This window comes from Rhipicephalus microplus, chromosome 4 (assembly GCF_043290135.1).
Source record: "Rhipicephalus microplus isolate Deutch F79 chromosome 4, USDA_Rmic, whole genome shotgun sequence".
NCBI lineage: Eukaryota > Metazoa > Arthropoda > Arachnida > Ixodida > Ixodidae > Rhipicephalus > Rhipicephalus microplus.
In genome coordinates, this window is record NC_134703.1 from 8,621,319 (window position 1) to 8,642,047 (window position 20,729).

The window sequence follows — 20,729 nt, forward strand, 5'->3', positions numbered from 1 at the left end:
GGCGTATTCAAGCCCCGCCGCGGTGGTCTAGTGGCTAAGGCACTCGGCTGCTGACCCGCAGGTCGCGGGTTCGATTCCCGGCTGCGGCGGCTGCATTTCCGATGGAGGCAGAAATGTTGTAGGCCCGTGTGCTCAGATTTGGGTGCACGTTAAAGAACCCCAGGTGGTCGAAATTTCCGGAGCCCTCCACTACGGTGTCTCTCATAATCATATAGTGGTTTTGGGACGTTAAACCCCACATATCAATCAATCAATTGGCGAATTCAATTCTTTGATGTGTTTAACGGCTACGAATAACGCGTAAGCCTCGGCTGTAAAAATGCTTGTGCTGGTGGACAGAACGCCGGCATCCGAGAAGGATGGGCCGACCGCCGCATAGGACACACCAGTATGGGACTTGGATGCATCAGTATAATATTCTGGACAGTCATATTTATGTTGCAGCTCTAAGAAATACATCCGAATGTGTATGAGGGAGGCATGCTTTGTGACAGCTATGAAAGATTTGTCACAGCCTATAACCTGCCACTGCCATGGCGGGAGCCGCAGAGCGGCGGGCTGAGCTGGTATTCAAGCAGTGGGACATCTGTTTCTTCAGCTAGGTCTCTAACACGCAGCGAGAAAGGGCGTGCCATTGCGGGCCGATTGCAAAAAAGTTGAGAGCTGGACAGGTCGTTGATGGTGGAATATGCAGGTTGCTCACTGTTCGCATTTACTTTAAGGAAATATATGAAGGAAGAATATCTTCTCTGCAGATTAAGTGACCACTCGTCCGATTCCACATAAAGGCTTTCAACTGGGCTTGTTCTAAAGGCGCCTGTGGACAGGCGGATGCCTTGATGATGAACAGGGTCCAACATTTTCAGAGCGCTTGGTGTGGCAGAGTGATAGCCTATTGCCCCATACTCAAGGTGTGAGCGTATAAGGCTTCTATAGAGATTCATGAGGCGTTTTCTGTCGCTGCCCCACGTTGTTCGTGACAGCACCTTTAGGATATTCATTGTTTTCAAGCATTTATTTTTAAGATGTTTTATGTGTGATACAAAGGTTAACTTCGCATCTAAAATTATACCTAGGAACTTATGTTCTGTGTTTATGGGTAGACGCTCACCCTTAATGACCACTTCAGGATCAGGGTGCAAGCCTCTTTTTCGTGAAAAAGGACACAGGCACTTTTCTGATGGTTCAGTTTGAACCCGTTTTCATCAGCCCATTTGGATACCTTGTTAAGGGCAAGCTAAACCTGTCGCTCACAGATCCCAAGAGAACACTATTGAAAGCCTATCTGCACATCGTCGACATATGTTGAATAAAAGATATTACGTAAGATGTACAGATGGAGAGAATTCCTTTTTATAATAAAGAGCGTACAGCTGAGCACCCCACCCTGTGGCACTCCGGTTTCCTGTACAAATGTTAGGGACAGAACATTGCTCACTCCAACGCGGAATGTACGATCAGACAGATAGCTTTCAATGACACTGAACATATTACCGTGTATACCTATGTGTGAGAGGTCTCTCAATATTCCAAACCTCCACGTAGTATCGTAGGCCTTCTCCATGTCGAGGAACACAGATAGAAAATCTCGTTATGAACACAAGCCTCACGTATGTGTGCCTCGATACGTATAAGATGGTTGGTGGTAGATCGGCCCTCTCTAAACCCGCACTGGTATGGGTCGAGCAATTTATTTGTTTCTAAGTAGTGGAGTAAGCGGGAATTAATCATTTTTTCAAATAGTTTGCAGAGGCAGCTTGTTAACGCTATAGGTCTGTAACTTGATACAGTAGAGGGATCCTTTCCCCGATTCAAAATTGGAATTATAACAGCCTCCTTCCAGGAGGAGGAGATCACACCTGAAAATCATATGCGATTATAAAGAGAGAGGAGGGTTTTTTTAGTTACGGAAGGTAGTTCCTTCAGCATCGCGTACATTACGTTGTCAGAACCTGGGATAGATTTATTACAGCAGCTGAGTGCTGTTCGCAGTTCTGCTAAGCAGAATGGTTCATTATATGCCTCATTTCTTGCGGATTTTCTTTCTAACTTTTGTTTTTTTATTCGTGCTTTGTAATTCTGGAAGGATTCGGAGTAGTGTGAGGAGTTCGAAATGTGTGCCAAGAAAGTTGGCTTGATCCTCCAAGCTTTCCCCGAGGCTATTTACTAGTGCAAGGGAATACGTTTGTTGGCCCTTAATTTTCTTTACCTTATTCAACACTTTTCCCTCATCTGTGTATGAGTTGATACTCGATATAAACTTTGTCCAGCTCTCTCGTCTAGCTTGTCGACGCGTTCTCCTTGCCTGCGATTAGACCCGCTTGAAATTTTCCAGGTTTTCTGCTGTTGGGGAATCGCGAAGCAACGCCCATGCTTTGTTCTGAGTGGTCCGTGCTTTCCTGCATGCGTTGTTCCACCAAGGGACTCGCCGTTTAGAAGACATGCCGCTTGTTTTGACAATACATTTAGATGTGGCATCAAGTATAAAAGCTGTAAAATACGTGACAGCGTCATCTATGGTCAGGGCAGACAGCTCAGCCCATGTCATGTGTGTAAGAGTTCTATACCATTCCCAATCAGCTGAGTCAATCTTCCATCGAGGAACCTGCGGGGGTAGTTGATCATTGTTCGGCGCACTCAGGATGATTGGGAAGTGGTCCCTCCCATAAGGGTTTTTAAAAACGTTCAACTTAAAAACAGGTAAAAGGGACGGTGATGAAATGCTAAGATCTATGGAGGAGTACGTGTTGTTTGCAAGGCTAAAATACGTAGGCTCCTTTATATTTAAAAGACATAAACTAGAAGAGAAAAGGAGCTGCTCAATGAGACGTCCTCGCGCATCACAATGAGCATTGCCCCACAGGACATTGTGAGCATTAAGATCACCTAGAACAAGAAACAGCTCTGGAAGTTTATCTATTAATGATTATAGATCACATCTGTGTAGCTGTTGATGCGGTGGTATGTACACAGTACATATGGTAATGAGTTTATTAAAAGTACAGCTCGAATGGCCACTGCCTCAAGGGCCGTTTGGAGCTTCAAGTGCTGGCATGCTATACTTCGATAAGCTATTATGGCCACACCGCCAGATGGTACGACAGCATCCTCCCGGTCTTTTAGCAAAATAATATATTGCCGTAAGAAGTCCTTGTGCTTAGGAGTTAAGTGCGTTTCTTGCACACATAGCACTTTCGCGTTAAACTTACTCAGGAGCTCTTGGACGTCATCTAAATTTCTAAGTATTCCCCTTACGTTCCACTGTATGATTTTGTCCATAGTGGAAAAAAAGGAAAAAGTGCTGTGTGCAGAGAAGACGGAGATTAGCTCAATTTACAGGGCCTTTGTCAGGCCCTGTAATTGGCGTTTTGTCTTTTTTGGGGCGGTCGAGAGAAGCTCGCCACTCCTTCAGCGCTTCCTGCGCCGTTTGGCTTGAAGTGGTGTCCATAATAGCCTCTTGCGAGGCACTGGACGCCCGCTCTACAGAGCGATCTGTGCGTCGCTTAGGCTTCGCCTCGATCGACGAAGTCTTTGTCCTCACCGAGCTGGGGGTCGATGAAGCCCCCTTGGCCTCGTGATTGCCCTGGCTGCTGCCAGAGCTTGTAGAGGTCACTGTGTGGACAGGCTGAATGCGAGCAGGGCAGTGCTAGCTGCTCCCGCCGTAGGGGCTTGTGGCGTTGACCTCGGCACGCTAGGCGCGGTCCGGGCAACTGCCAAGGGCCTTTGTGGTGCCGCCCCTCGTTGCACCACTCCGGCGAAAGGCGTTTTTAGTGATAATGATAACGAGATCCGTTGTCTTGCTTCCCTGAATGTGATATTTTCCTTAACTTTTATAGTTATTATTTCTTTTTTCTTTTTTCCAGGCTGGGCACGCTCTGGAGTATGCGGGGTGACTACCTTCGCAGTTAGCACAGAGGACCTCGTCATGACTACATTCATCAGCACTGTGGCCGGTTGTGCCACACTTAGCACACATCAGCTGCCCTCGGCAGCTCTGGGATGCATGACCAAATCGCTGGCATTTGAAACAACGCCTCGGGTTTGAAATGAAGGGTCGGACATGGAGTTTTATATAGCCAGTTTCGAGAGTATCAGGTAAAGTGGTTGAGCTGAAGGTGAGTATCAAGTGCTTTGTTGCTATTTCGTTGTTGTTACGTCTGATTTTGATGCGCTGGACAAGTATTACACCTTGGTCCTTCCATCCATCAAGAAGCTCTTCTTCACTCAGTGTCATCAAATCTTTGTCTGATACCACGCCCTTCACTGTATTCATGGTACGGTGTGCGCTCACAGAGACGGGGATGTTACCAAAGGCTACAAGATGCGAGAGTTTATTGTACTGTTCCTTGTCTTTTAATTTAAGAAGCAAATCTTCACTTGCCATCTTCGTGGCCTTATAACCGGTTCCAATGGTCTCTCTCAAGCACTTGGCCACAAAAAAGGGTGAGATTGCTCTAGCTTTTGTCGATGATTGTTCGCAGTGGAAGACATGGTATTTTGGGAAAGTTTCTCTGTTTTTGGGCCAAAGTAGTGAAGTTGCATCGATGCGTACCCTTTTCGAGGCACGATCAGTTAGAGAGGGGGTCGAGGATCCCATGGAAAATTTTGGATTTTTCGGTAACGGCGCCTACCACCCACCACGGAGTCCAACAAGGGGACATGGCAGATAATATGGACATGTAGTGCTACAGACATGTCTGCGCAACGCCAGCAGTACGCAGTTACTATAACCCAATATGGTTTACCCTAGTTTGGATAGCCACACAAGGTTAACCCTTGCCGCCAGGAAAAACAGAAGTAAATTGAAGAGAGGAGAGAACCGGAAAGATTGAAAGTGAGAGGGAAAGACAAAGATGAAGAGAGGGAGAGACAGGAAAAGGCGACTGCCGGTTTCCCCTGGTTGGGTCAGCCCAGGGTGCCGTCTACGTGAAGCCGGGGCCAAAGGGGTGTGTTGCGGCCGCTAGGGGGCCTTAAAGGTCCAGTCACCCAGCATTGGCTCAACCCCCAGGATCCCCTTTTCCCCGGACACGGCAAAGCCACGCGCGGCTAAGCGTGAAAGGGAGTCAAAACTCCCCCGTTAGTTCGGGTCCGTGGTGTCGCTACACACCAAATGCCTGCTTACACAGGCGCCCCTGCAGGGGGTTGTTACTTCGCGAGGCTTCAAGCGGCAGAACGTAACCGAAGAAAGTTCTTCTGTTCTAATAACCGGGCATCTGAAATCTTTTGAGACATCCACTCGTATGAATGTGCGCTGGCTGCCGCTGTCAAAAAGAATGCGCAAGAGACGCTTTCGGGACCCGCACTCGACTCAGATTCGTCCTGTTTGAAGAAGAACGGCGTTGATTCCACTAAGAACGCTTGGGGCTGATGTTACTGAAGGCGTGTTAGTGCATCGCCCGGCGATGCGCGGGCCGTCCTGGTGCACTGTCGTCGCGTTTGTACGGGTTGGGGCTGCCAGTGTGAACAATTCACAGAGAATAGTGAGGTGTCGTCAGTTGCACTTACTACAAGTGATGCTGCGTGCACGTTGGCAAAAACGCGCCATGTGGTTTTGCAAGCCGCAATGGTCGTGTATTAAAGACCTGAGCCTTACACCAAGAACGCCCTTTTATTCCAACAGCTCGAGCCTCGCCATTCTTCTTTCTCCTCGGTTCTCCTGCTTGTTGTCGCGCGACCGCAATCATCTGCAACAGCAAGCATGTCGTCTAGCAACCCATCAATGATCTGCCTTTTGGCGAGACTGACGGGCTTGGGGTTACACTTTAAAGAAAGCCCGTACCAGTTTCGATCACATGGCTCACTAAATCAGTGCAGCCCGGGTGATCGGTGAAGAGCTTGTCGTACTAACGTGTCACACACACACAAATTCGACAGACGAGCCTTCTGTGCATCATCCAACTGAGTCGTGCAAGCGACCAAAGATTGCAATGCTTCTTCGTGTCGTGTCGGTCAATCCACATAGGGGTTTCGTGCCGACGAGCCCGAAACACCAGGGTACGACCCCGATGTTGGCGCGCGACATGGTTCGTGACACGCCTCTCGTTCCCGAAGGGAACTGTGAGAGGGCAAATGCGTTGAGCAGGGGCTTGGCCCCGAACTCTGCACAGGGCACGTTTCCGACACATCTGCGGCAAAGGCAACGGTAAGCGCCGGCGGGCGAACGGCTTAAGTTAGCAAAATGGGCCATCACGATAGCTGCCATTCGCAATGTCCACAACGATACCTGTTTTAAGGACAAAGCCGCGACCGAGAATCACTGGAACATTGAGCCCTGGAAGATGAACAAGACAGCAGCGTCTCATTCGCCCTCCCCATCTGACAGTCAACCTTGCAGCGCCTGCCGAATGGGCCACCCCTTTCGCAAGGGTGAATGTCGTTCGGCTGTCCTGCAAGTGCACCGAGTGCTGCTGCAAGTGGAACAACACTAGTTTCCCAAACAAAGAAGCGCTAGCGCCCATGTCCAGCAACGCCGAAAATTCACGGCCTTCAATAGTGACTGGAATGAACAACGCATGCGTATCAGCAAGAAAAGTGTTTGCCCTGCATGCAGAGAGAAGAAGCAAAGGTTCGGTCGCTCGTGCATTCAACGACCCGCAAACCCGTTCCCCTGCCTTACAGGAGGCCTGGATCCAGTGCACTCCCTTGCTATGTGCCTTGGTTAATGGCAGCGGTAACAGCGCACTCCATCACGGTCTATTTTCCCAGACGGAGTAGCCTCTAGTTGTCGTGATCGGCTCGCTACGTCATCGCAGCATACGTTTCTGCGAGCATCACCTCCCACATTACGTTGGGTCGGAAAGCGTCCCTGTGTGGAGGGACGCTTTACTGCAGAAAAGTTCTGTAGTAAAGGGATCAAGAGCGCGATCGCTCAACTCCCACGCACAGCCAGTTGCAGCCGCAAAGGCGGCGCCAAGAGTCTGTTGCCGTTGGGGAAAGGTCATGGCCCCTTTGCAAGCGCAGTGTGGCGCCCAACGTGGGGCCGGCCTCAGCAAGTCGCAAGGCACGCGTTAACCATCGCCGTGGCGAGAACACAATACTGCTCAAAGTCACAACACTTTATTGCCTGCGGCAACACCAAAAACGCAGTACAGCCTGTTGCATAAGCGCAGCGGGAAGGCAAATGGGCTTATCCCCCCACGGGCAAAAATTACTACATAGGGGTGCCGCGAGCACGTCTCTATGACAAAAGTGATTCACGGAGACACCGGGACTAATGCCCGGTTGCTCGAGCGAGGGCAAAGGCGCTCGCGTTGGCTTCAGAGAGATACGGGTCGGCGCAGCCTTGCCACGCACTAGGACAGCGCTTCGTTCCTAGGCCCAGAATTCGGAAGGGGAGGGGGGGGCAACATAAGGTAAGCATTCACCGCGGGAGCAAGGCACCGTTGGCGAAGTCCGAACGAGCCCCAAAGGGAGCCAACGAACGAAAAAGAAAAGCGTGCTTACCCCCATGTCGTCCACCGAGAGGTCTCTCTCACTCCCCGACGCACGCGCGAGACCTCCCGGGAGACTTTGCGGGCGGTGCCACAGCCAACATCCGCTACCTGGTGACAGAGGTTAAACGTCATTCCTTGCTCTCCTAGCGCGGCAGACAGCGGAGGAGGAGGGGAGTCATGTCGAGACATGAGAACGGCAGAAAAGGCAGCAAAGCCCGCGCAAAGGCAGCGGGCTAGCCTCAATTCCCACAACGTGCATAAACGACCATGCTCTATGAAGGTGCGCACGGTTTACAACACGCAGGGAAATGACCTTCAGAGCTCGCTCTCGTGCCATTTCGCTAGTGATGCAAAAACGCAATAAAATCACTTAGCTCTGAAGACCACCAGTGGAACATGGGGTATATAAATCATAAAGTTTTCTAAAATTAACTAGAGGGGACTCTGGCACTGCGATTGTTCAGCGACCATGGCAATTATGGGTAGTATATGTATTTGCCTAGTCTTCGTACATGTGGGCCTCAAATCGCACTTGTGGCTTTGTTTATTGCAGTGTTTCATTTTTGTTTCGAATAAAAAAAACAAGCCATTTTGAACTTCATGACCAGATAAGAATTGGTGAGCTTAAAAGATTAAGGTGGTGAAATGTAACTGATAAGCTATTGCTGATAGCTGTTTCGTGACAAAACAGCTTCAAGCCATGCGGAACCAAACGGGACTTATAGTAAGAAGATTAGGCAAATCCATGTACTACCCATAATTCACATGTTCGCTAAAGCACCATGCGTTGCAGCTCTCATAGATACTAGCACCAGGGTTTCCTCTAGTGTATATTTAGGAAACTCTATGATATAAGTTACAAAGTATAAATAGGAAACTCTATGATGTTCACCATTAGGAAGGTGGAGAACGTACGCTCCGTGGTTAACTAGTGAGAAGCGGTAAGTTTGATGCCCAACTTTTCTCTTATTTTTTTTCTTTACAAGAATGTTGATTATATTTTACAATGTCATATCGGTGACTGAAATACTCATGGTGGAATCTGGTATGAACCACTTTCGTGTTAAAAATGAAAAGGAAGCACAGGAAATAAATGGGCCTAGCAGAACAGCACAGTAGAGGACACTTGCATTTGGCAGTACACAATGAGCGCACGCATTTCTGCAATGTGCACCATCGTACAGTGCTGTTAGATCAACATCTGTTCAAAGAAACAGCGTATCAGACTCTGGGTGTTTTGTGCGCCTGCACGTCGTCAGCAGATCTCTTTACTCTATGAGAGCTACCATATCTTGTGCTTGCGTGATATTGTCAAAAAAAAATGCAAGGATGTACATATTTCATTGTTATCAAAGTGGTTAGCCAATAGCGTAATCATAATTGACATTGTCCTGACATAATGCTTGTCATTTACCAAAGCTGCATACAGCTACCAAATTTAAACATGCGTAATGTGTACCGTAAAGTGGACACACATCTTTTATACTGTAGACATAAAAAGAAAGTTATTAGAAACTGTCAGTGTTCTTACCGCATATGAACTTAGGTTCTTCATTTTGTCCACAACATTTTTCATAACTTTCAACGATGGCATGTGGGTAACAATCTGCACAAAATGATAATACACGAAGATTACCAGACTGCTGCGTCAGTCTCCATTTCTTTTTAAAACGACTGCAGAACTTTTGAAGGCAGCAACTGTTTGCTCTGAACCCTGCCATCACATTTTATTCTTTTATTTACTTCTTCATACTGCAGGCCAATGAGTTCGCCGATGCCAGAGAGGTGATACAGTGACGAAGTAATGAAGGACTAGAGCCAATGCAAGAAAAAATAAATAAATGTACACACTACATAAAATTGATGCAAGCAATAACCATATTTCACAAAACAAAACGCTTGCTTGGCACAATAAAATAAATTACATTTCTGTGAAAAGAATTTGTGTAAAAATGTTGAGAAAACTTAAGGAACTTAAAAGTGGCACAATAAACACAATGAAAAACACAAATCACACATTAAGTAACGATTTGATAAGAAGAAACTGCTCTTCAATCAATAATAGGGCACTAAGTGTAACATTCCCATTAAAATGCACTCCCCAAGATTTATTCTAAATTTTGCAAAGGAGTTGGAAAATGGTTTTCCAACTTGTTCTTAAAGTTTTTAGAATTATTGACAGGAATGGGCAGGGACTTCCATTCAATCATGGTGCGCGGATAGATACTGTTCATGTGAGATTAGCAAAAGTTGATGCAAGCAAAAAGCTGTCAGTGTCTAATTGTTCGTGCTTTCAGAGGAGTTACATAATGCAGTAATTAAAGCTTATACAGGGTTCATACAGGTTTCCAAAGCGAAAATTCAAGGATATTCAAGGACTTTTCAGGACCTGTTGCAAGTTTTTCAAGGACTCAGAGCGGCATGCTAAATTGGAATCCTTCACTCTAAAAATTTTCAAAAATGACCAATTTCATTACACTTACAATATATGGATATCACAATAATAATAAAAAAGCATAGTATTAATAACTTCTCGCACCCTCTCCATAGAGAGAGGGCACGATGTCATGTCGGAAAGTTATGCGCTGATGGGCTGCAACGCGCATGTGCAGTCAGGCCTTAAAGCGGTCGTGCCACAATATTCGTGGCTTGTGTGCTCTTGCTGCAAGCTTTAATTATAGCTCTAATAAGCACGATACACGCATCAAGATTCATTTATTCTCGCTATATAATTTGTTGCCTTTTTGGTATGGACAATTTTCAGATCCTGTTTATAGGGACCGAGTTGTGCAGGTACATAGCAGTGTATCTGACTTAGTCACGAGATCACAAAGCTTTGCACGCGTCATGCTGAGTATTGTCAGTTCTCGCACACATGTGCCACACAAGCACCTGCAAAACAATCTCGCCACTACCTGCAGCAGCCGCGATGCTTTGCCGATATGTAAGGGATATTCAAGGTCACTCAGCTGAATACAAAACTGGAGTGACGTCACAAGAACTCTTGTTGCCCTTCCTGTACAGCTACGTCAGCGTTGGACGCGCTCGCGATGGGCCTCGATTAGGAGAATGGGCATTTAGGTACACCTGGGAAGTGACTTAAAATATATTTTTAAACCCACAAGGTGTTGGCTATAGCCTTGAAATTTGGTGGCACCACTTCATCAAGTGTGCCGTCTTGTGCAAAGCTTACACTTGCAGCTCATTGCTCAACAACCAAGAAGTAACAATTGTGACAGTGATTAATTTACACTCATCCTGTGGATACATATGTGTTTTTTTCTAGCACCATTTTTGGTTTGTTTAAGCAGCACGCTTCCAGTGTCAAGCTATGACAGTCGTTCATCAGCACTTGTCCTGTGCGCTTTCTTTACGTGCATCCTTTTTGCTTGAGCGACGTGCTGCATGTATGGGGTTCCTTGCCCTTCTTCGTGTGAGGTTCTAATTTTTTGCTATCACATTCACTGCTCCACCCTCGCCACAAACTAACTATTTTTTTTCACCGATGTATCACACTTAGGAGGCCGCAATGTTAATACAAGAGTGCACTGCTCAGGAAATTCAAGGATTTTCAAGGATGGCAAAAAATTCCAGGACTTTCAAGGGCCTTGAAAACGCATTTTTCAAATTCAAGGGTTTTCAAGGATTTCAAGAACCTGCATGAACTCTGTTATATGATGCTATGTAGAAACTGAAGTCGAATAATTTCACGTCTACGTTCAAGCAAGCATTAGTCAATACAGGCGATTCTCGCTTATATTTCAAAAAGATAAATCTCACGACCTTTATTGCACACTTCTTAAATTCACAATGTCCTTCTTATTGCGGTGTTCCCAGACAATCGCCACATATTCCCATTTCAAACGAATGATAGTCATTAGCATCAGCAGCCTGGCTACGCCCACTGAGGACATGGGCCTCTCCCATGTTCTGCCACTCGTTCCTGTGCTTTCTGCTGTACTTGCAAACTTCTTAACCTCGTCTGCCCACCTAATTTTCTGTCTCCCGCATTCGCCTTCTCTAAGAATCTAGCCAGTGGTTATCGCGCCGATGCGCTACGCGATTTCAACTACATTATATTTGTTCCTTGACCAACTCTGCTCTCTTCCCGCCTCTTAAAGGCCAGCAAACAACCCTGAGATCCAAAAATCCTTTGAAGAGAAATATGCACTGTTTTGCTATGTGAACATGCTGTCACAAAAATTTTTAGAGTGCACGACATAATAAGAAAGTTGCAGAAGTTATAATATTCGTTTCAGCGAGTTTCGAATATTCACACAGCTTCGCCACCCTTCTTTGCCATAGGGAGGCGAAGGCGTAGCTCGTCATGGTGACTTTGCCCACTATGACAATGTCATAGGATGTCAGCAATATGTCATCAGCATGCAGCCAACGACCAAGCAGAGCAACGCCGACATGAACAAGTGTCATAGCGGTGCAGGGAGACAAAAATGCAGCTCGAAGAGCACCCCTCCCCTAGCGGTAAAGAAGTAAGACGCCTCCTTCTGACGGAAGATTTCGTTTTGGCAATACCGCTTCTCCTAAAATTCTAGGGCTCTACAAAACGACGGAGGGCGGCACAGACATATGCACACTCCGCGGCCACAACTGCAAGGCCAAGGCGCAGTTTCATAGAGCAAAGGACCAATCAACAAGCGCAGTGGGACGTAAACTTGTTAATCGGCAAGCTTTAGTCACTATGCGCGTACGACAAGAATTGGTCAGGCACAGAAAACAGGTGCGGGATTGTTTTTAGAAACGAAGAGTCCGCACAGTACTCTAATATTCGGAAAATGTGATCCTCGCAGTCTACTGTACGAGTTAGCAAGCTTGTTTGCAGGGTGTAGAAAAACAAGTCGAAGCCTGTTTCCAAGCCCTTTCAGGTTACACCTATCATTTTCCTTTCCATCGCTCACTGCGTCGTCCTCAATTTAAGCTGAAACCTCTTTGTAAGCCTCCAGTTTTCTGCTTCGTAGGTAAGCACTGGCAAGATGCAGCTGTTATGTACCTTCTTCTTGAGGGCTAGTGGTAGATTACCATGCATGATTCGAGAATGTTTGCTGAATGTGCCCCACCCCATCCTTACTCTTCTAGTTATTCCACTCTCAGGGTTCGGCTCCACGATTACTAGCTGTTCTAAGTAGACATATTCCTATACAACTTCCAGTGCCTCACCACCTATCACAAAGCGCTGTTCTCTGCCGAGTCTGAAGCACATTACTTTAGTTTTATGCATATTAATTTTCGAACCTACTCTTCTCTTTCCGTGTTCAGTTTAGTAATCATGGGCTGTGATTTGTCCCTTGAGTTACTCATCAATGTAATGTCATTAGTAAATGGCAGGTAACTAAGATACTATTCATTGACTTTTCTACTTAAAACTTTCAAGTCTAGGGCCTTGAAAACCACCCCATAAATGTGCGGTGAAGAGCATTGGAGAAATAGTGTTTCCTCACCACACCTTTCTTGATTGGTATTCCGTCGCTTTATTTATGAAGAATTACGGTGGCTGTGGATACGCTGTAAATTTCTTCCGGTATGTTTATGCATGGTTCTTCGATGCCCTGATTCTGCAGTGCCTGTACGACTGCAGATATCTCTACTGAATCAAATGTCTTTCATAATCTACAAAGGCTGTATATAGAGGTTGGTTGTATTCTGCACATTTCTCTGTCACCTGATTGATAATACAGGGGTGGCGGCAAGAATCTTACTTTTGGAGCAATAAAATTCAAATTTCGAGCAGATTACGGGAAATAAAATGTCTATTTTTTATCATGAAAGAGCAAATTTGGAGCAAAGAAGGCTGAAATTGAGGGGGAAAAAAAGGTATGTGCAGGCCATTCAACATCACCTAAATCATGCAGAGTGAACAGAAGCGCTGCTGTTTCAATAAAACTAGTATTTTGATCTACCCCACTGTGCAAACAATGATAAAGTACCCATTAGTACTTGCAGCGTTCGTCAAATCTTTGACAAAAATCGTGAATTAAAATGTAGATCTGCCAAGCTGGTGACCTTGAAGTTCACGAGATTAGGGCGGCAGAAGTGTCATCATCCACAGCTCCAAATGGCTGCCAGTAACTTTTTTCAGAAGTCAGTGATCATACTAGTATTCACAATTATGCAGTAGTATGCACGCATGATTAATTGAATGAAATTAGCTGTCCCGTGAGTCGTGCTGATATCCCCTTCCAAATCCTAATACGCTTTTCCACCGGGCACCAGTGTATTGCGGCGAAGGTGGTTTAAGCAGCATTCTGCACGGGTTAGAACAAGGCCAAGGAATTTTCAAACACCGTTACACGCCCCCGCCCCTCCTTCTTTTTAAGATGGGGGTTAGGTTTAAGGGCACAACATTTCGGCTCACTTGAAAGGCGCGTGCCTTTTACAAGATAAGGTAAAAGCAGCTCACGCTCATCGGTCTGGCCACAGCACTGGATATCTATCGCCAGGACAACACAACTAATGCAACTTCAAGACGAAAAATGTTTTATGTGCCACTTTTATGGCGACTAACGTGGTCGTTGAAAATGCCAGTGTTCTCAGCATGTTCACTCTCTTTGGGTGTGGAAAACACGGTATGTGCTCCCAGATCTAGTTGCTAACATGCCATAGCCGCTTTTGCAGACTAGAAAGTTCATAATTCCTGCGAAGCGTTCGTGGCTACGGCACCGCATTTTTGTCTTGAAGTTGCATCGTTTTGCCAATAGGTGTCCGTTGCGATCAGCGGACTGATGGGCACACGGCTTTGTTACTTTATCTGGTCGATCGCATCTCGCGATCGCATCTCGCAAGCGCCTTGACCTTATGGGATTAAGGTTAGCGTGGTCAGGTTACCGTGGTTTAAGGTTAGAATCTGCGCGCTTAGATTGAGTGGCGACTCAAACTGCAGGTGGGCAACGTGGCCTACATTTCTTGCTGAAATTAGTGCAACTGAGAAAATTTTGAGGCAGGTCGGGCATTCGGCGCAGCGCGGCGGGATTTCACCAAACTTCATGGTTTTGGCGCAGCTCGGCACAAAAGTGGGAAATTGTATAAAATCTGCACAATTGGCACAGCTGTTGCACCCCTGATAGCATGAATAAGGTCTCTTGTTGAGTAGCATGTCCGACATCCTACTTGGTTTTTGGGTTGATTGAATTCTAATGTCGTCATGTTGTACGCTGAAAGTTTCGTATAGTGCTTTTCTAGGTTTTCTTTTTCAAAGCCATAATCTGTGAAAGACTGCCAAAGATGTAAGGGAGGTGTGGTCTGGCCAAGTAAATCAATTACTAAATGTGATGCCGAAATATTTGTGAACGTCTGTAATATTTGTTTAGAGCGTAAAAGAATAAGCTAAGCTCCTTTTTTGTGTTACTCGAAGCAAGAATGACCAACCGGAAATCGCTAAGCGATTTCTGCAAGCATTCATCATCATGTTGTGATGCTACTCTTTTAAATATGGCACAGTCATTTGCAGATAAATTCACATGCACATCATCAAAGATTTTTTTCTAGTATATCATTTACATAGATCACGAATAACAGTGATCCCCATGCACTGCCTGCAGCACTTGTGAGGTTACATGGCGCACACTGGAGGAGCATCTCTTGATTTCCAGAAACTGCTGCCTTTTCTGAAGATATGCCTCAATCCATTATATATAATTTGAAGGAAAACCAATGCGCTTGAGTTTATAGACTAATTTTCCGTGAGGGACCTTATCAAACACTTTACTAAAATCAAAAACTAGCATGTCAACTTGTCCACACGAGTCAAACACCTCAGAGATTTTATGAACTGACATATGTTCAGCTATAGTTGATAATTCCTTTACCCATGTTGAAAAAAGATAGCACATTGTAATCACTCAAATACTGTCGAATAAAAGTTGTTACAATGTGCTCTACTAATTTACTGCCAGTACTTGTAATATAAATAGGTCGACAATCAGACATTATAACGCAGGGGTATTGACATGCAGCCCCCCCCCCCCCCCAGGTGACCTGTAAACCTTGTGCTAGCAACTTAAGGCTGCACAAGAAATTTTTTTCGTATTCCTAAAAGATATTCGTACTATTTCCTTGCCTAATACAATTAAGAACGTTGTATGCAGGAGAGCTACAGAGCCAGAGGAAGACTTGAGCATTTTTTAGACTCCCGTGAAATCATTAGTTGATGTCGAGTGTCACATTTAGTGTATGGTGAGCATATAAAGCTTTTTCCTTAATAATTGAAGTCAACCATTGTCACAAAATTTAAAAGCCCCTCCATGCAATGAACAGATTGGAAACGACAGGGAGAAAAAAAAAGCAACCCAAGAAAAAAAAAGAACTTGGAAAAGGGTGTTTGACATATGATATTTCGTCTTTTTTGTTGGTGACATTAGAATTATAGGGACACTAAGGAGTAAAATGGTTTTTTGCATGTTAGTAAAGTGCAATTTCACAATTCCGAAAACACCACTCTTACTGCGACACGATGCTTAGTAAGCAAGAAATAAAAATATGGGTGGCGACGTAGCCATGAGGTTCCCGCACCAAAAGCAGCGACATAACAAATTTTGAAGGCGTCTACTGGGTCCTACATAGCTTCCAATCGATGAAGTAATTGGTGCCATAGACATAACATTCGAAGTTTCTCAAAATTTCATCGAGCCGATACTATGTGATACCAAAAATACGTTTTGAAATGTCTGACGTCACGCGCGGAGTTATTGGCACAAAATTTTAAAATGAAACATGCCCTAGAATATCTCCCCAAATAATGTGCAGTAAAACCTCAATTATTCAAACTCGGTTATATGAAAGTCTTCCTTGATTCGAAGTATTTCTGTGGTCCCATATTTTGCAATGTAAGTGTTGAGCGGATAATTTGAAGCAGTGGTTAGCACCAGTTCAGTTAATTCGAAAACTTTGGGTGCAGTGTGCCAATTCCCGATCCCAATTTCGCCGCAAATCCGCGCAAACGACCGCCCTTAAGAGCCACTAGGCAATGTACTGTATCAATACTAATGAGTAGCAGCTGAGGCATGCTAACCTTGATACTTCCAGCTAAAAAAATAAAATCGTGAAAAAAAAAACAAGAACGATCGTGTGATCCACTGAAATGTGTGCCTATGGAAAACAAAATGTGCTTCACTGCAACGCAGCCGGGATGCATGAATAGTATATTGCATTCATCTCAATACGGCAGCGCGTCATGATTTACCCATTCTTTCTGGGAATATAAACAAAGTAGTAAAGGACAGTCCGACGAAATTCGCGACGTATGTGAACCTCCGAGTGTTGGTTGCTCCAGCAATTTTCCCACTTGCACTGCTGGCGGAGTTCTTGCCTGCAACACCTACTTCAAAAACTCTGTTCGAAAGCTTCAATGATCATGTTTTCCAGCAAAAACACATCGCAAATTTCGTCACATTGGCCATTATTAAATTCTTCATTTTACTAGAAATAATGGGCAAATGGTCACATCATGACCTGCTGACGCTGTAGAAAATTGAGCCTCCCGTTGCGCAGAAAATGGGTTTATTTGGAATAAACCGCAGCCTGATTCCGTAGGTTGCTGCTGCAGCGTGTGATCTGAAGGCCTGAACTATTCGTCAATCTTTTTTCCAGTAAAGACTGAATATACAGCAGTAAATACTGAATCCTCACCTTCTGTTTCTGGGTGTCCTGTCCTTGCTAGTGCGTGTGCTCCGTACGCTGGCGTGCGATGTTCTTGTTGAAGTCGAGGACGAAGTCGTGAGGAAGCGACTTTAGCAGGATTGGGTAGAACATCGCGAAGTAATCATCCTCCGGTATTTCAAAAGTCTTGAGGGCACGAGTCTGGGTTTGGAGCGTGCCATAAAGGCATCAACTCTTCAAAGATCAGTCACGTGTCGAGTCATTGCATGTGAGCCCGAATGATGACGTAGGTCTTGGCGAAGCGCTGTTTCAAAATTTCTAGGGCTTCTGAATAGCAGCTTACCGTTGGTCAAAGTCCGCCGATAACCGATACCGCAGTCACCGGTCAGAACTGAACGTAGTAAGGCCAACTGGTCTACATTGATGAGCCCATCGTTGTTGTGGATCAGTTGACTGAACTGTTCCTGAAAGGGCATCCACATTGAAGGTTGGCCATCGAACTTCATGAGGTCGATTTTTGGAAGTTAGATGGTGGGCTGGGGCATGCGTGACATGGGTTCAGTAGGTGCTGCGGGTGGTAGTGCACAGTTTCGCGAATCTTGAAGTTGGCTTAGCCTGCACTTCAGCTTCGCTGACGTGGTTGTGGCTCGATCGCTGTATTCCACAACCTGGTCAAACTCTGCCTCCGCTTCTGTGGTTGATAGCAGAGGGACAATGTTGAAGTCGGTGGCCCTCATCTTGGCGTGCAGCTGGTTGACGCGTTTGTTGAGGATGCACAGCTCCTCTTCCGTGGCGTTTTCTTGAGTGAGCGTTGCCTCTGCCTCGTTGATAATGCATGTCAACTGAACTCTCTCAGATTTGCGCTTCAGTTTGAGAGCTTTCATGTAGTGTTGAAGCGTTTAGCAGCTGTAAGTCGGTCGGTCGAATCTGTAAGCGGGAAGCCGATTACCTTGGCTTCATCGACGTGGTTCGCTGTCCCGAGTTTCAGCACCACGTGAAAAAAATCTAGCTTCCCATTGCGTAGAAGAAGGGGTTTATTTACAATAAACCGCAGCCCAACTCCAGTGCGTGAACTCAAAAGCCAGAACACTTCGTCGTCTTCGTCTTTGATCTCTTTCCAACAGACGCAGTGAGAGGCAGGCGACATTCTGCCCGCGGGTCATTGCTGTGTTGCAGTGAAGATGTTTTTCACAGGCGCGCATTTCAATTGAATCATGTAGGTCTTTTTTTTTTGTTTTACTGCAATAGCAATTATATGTACACTGTCAGCTGGATTTTGCTGTCGGCATCATCAAAGTTTTTAAAAACTTAAGCATTTTCTAACCACTAAGATTGGTCTAGTAAAGAGCAACTCTTTTAGGACCACACTTCCAGAGCACATTAAGCGATCCACAGAAGTTCTGGCGCTTTATTTCCAACAGCAATGATTGCATAAAAGAAATTAAACTTGACGGACAACTAGTGGCTGATGAGGCGACAATATCTAAGTGCTTTAATGAATATTTTCAGAGCATATTTAATAATGATAGTGGCCCTACAGCAAGCAGCCTCTGTGCCAAATTCTTCTGTTTTGAGGAGTTCCTGAGGGGTTGGTCTAAGGTGTACTGAAAATGTTGCATAATCTCCACATTTAAAAAAGTGCTGGACAAGTTGGTCTTTCTCATGTATTTTTAAAGCATTATATAGATCAGATTTCCCAATACATAAGGAGAATATTGTAAGAGTCATTAAAATCTGGGGATGTACCAGATGATTGGCACAATGCAAGAGTTGTGTCTATCCACTAAAAAGGTGACAAATACATGGTAGGAAACTATCGACCAGTGTCTATTACATCATGCAAGTTTCTTGAGCACATTGTAGCTGGTGAAATTCTTGCATTTATGCCAGAAAATAATATTCTGTCTCAGCATCCAAATGATTTTAGGTGAGATATGTCCACTGTTACTCAGCTCGTACCTACAGTCCATCAATTTGCAGGACTATTAGATAGATCCGGACAAGTAGATGTGCTGCTACTAGACTCTGTAAAGCATTTGAGAAAGTGTCACATGAGAAGTTGCTTTGTAAACTAAGTATTATTGGGCTTCCTCTATCTTATTAACTGGATTAATGCACATCTGTGAAACAGATCACAATTCGTAGACATAAATGGCTGTTTATGCTGTTTATCATCCACTTCTGTCTGGAGTATCACTTGGTCCATCACTATTCTTTATTTTTATGACATTACAGAAATACTACCCAAATCAGTTAGCATAAGGTTATTTACAGATGATTGTTTCATATTCGAAGAAGTGAATTCAACTACAGACCATGACATTCTTCAAAAATGGCTATTTATCTGCAAAAAGTCATTTGCAGATAAATTCACATGCACATCATCAAAGATTTTTTTCTAGTATATCATTTACATAGATCACGAATAACAGTGATCCCCATGCACTGCCTGCAGCACTTGTGAGGTTACATGGCGCACACTGGAGGAGCATCTCTTGATTTCCAGAAACTGCTGCCTTTTCTGAAGATATGCCTCAATCCATTATATATAATTTGAAGGAAAACCAATGCGCTTGAGTTTATAGACTAATTTTCCGTGAGGGACCTTATCAAACACTTTACTAAAATCAAAAACTAGCATGTCAACTTGTCCACACGAGTCAAACACCTCAGAGATTTTATGAACTGACATATGTTCAGCTATAGTTGATAATTCCTTTACCCATGTTGAAAAAAGATAGCACATTGTAATCACTCAAATACTGTCGAATAAAAGTTGTTACAATGTGCTCTACTAATTTACTGCCAGTACTTGTAATATAAATAGGTCGACAATCAGACATTATAACGCAGGGGTATTGACATGCAGCCCCCCCCCCCCCCAGGTGACCTGTAAACCTTGTGCTAGCAACTTAAGGCTGCACAAGAAATTTTTTTCGTATTCCTAAAAGATATTCGTACTATTTCCTTGCCTAATACAATTAAGAACGTTGTATGCAGGAGAGCTACAGAGCCAGAGGAAGACTTGAGCATTTTTTAGACTCCCGTGAAATCATTAGTTGATGTCGAGTGTCACATTTAGTGTATGGTGAGCATATAAAGCTTTTTCCTTAATAATTGAAGTCAACCATTGTCACAAAATTTAAAAGCCCCTCCATGCAATGAACAGATTGGAAACGACAGGGAGAAAAAAAAAGCAACCCAAGAAAAAAAAAGAACTTGGAAAAGGGTGTTTGACATATGATATTTCGTCTTTTTTGTTGGTGACATTAGAATTATAGGGACACTAAGGAGTAAAATGGTTTTTTGCATGTTAGTAAAGTGCAATTTCACAATTCCGAAAACACCACTCTTACTGCGACACGATGCTTAGTAAGCAAGAAATAAAAATATGGGTGGCGACGTAGCCATGAGGTTCCCGCACCAAAAGCAGCGACATAACAAATTTTGAAGGCGTCTACTGGGTCCTACATAGCTTCCAATCGATGAAGTAATTGGTGCCATAGACATAACATTCGAAGTTTCTCAAAATTTCATCGAGCCGATACTATGTGATACCAAAAATACGTTTTGAAATGTCTGACGTCACGCGCGGAGTTATTGGCACAAAATTTTAAAATGAAACATGCCCTAGAATATCTCCCCAAATAATGTGCAGTAAAACCTCAATTATTCAAACTCGGTTAT

General features: G+C 44.7%; 1 protein-coding gene across 3 annotated transcripts in view; it reads right to left on the reverse strand.

The window, feature by feature from the left end:
• LOC119171628 (Hus1-like checkpoint clamp component) overlaps positions 1-20,729 on the reverse strand; it is a 93,850-nt gene that overhangs the window by 67,141 nt on the left and 5,980 nt on the right. For 2 of the 3 annotated variants that reach the window (XM_075892137.1, XM_037422412.2), the window contains exon 5: positions 8,965-9,039. The exons of the other annotated variant lie outside the window; for it this stretch is intronic. In XM_075892137.1, coding sequence (XP_075748252.1) covers positions 8,965-9,039 — 75 coding nt within the window. The remainder of the gene's footprint in view (positions 1-8,964; positions 9,040-20,729) is intronic. 3 annotated transcript variants of the gene reach the window in all.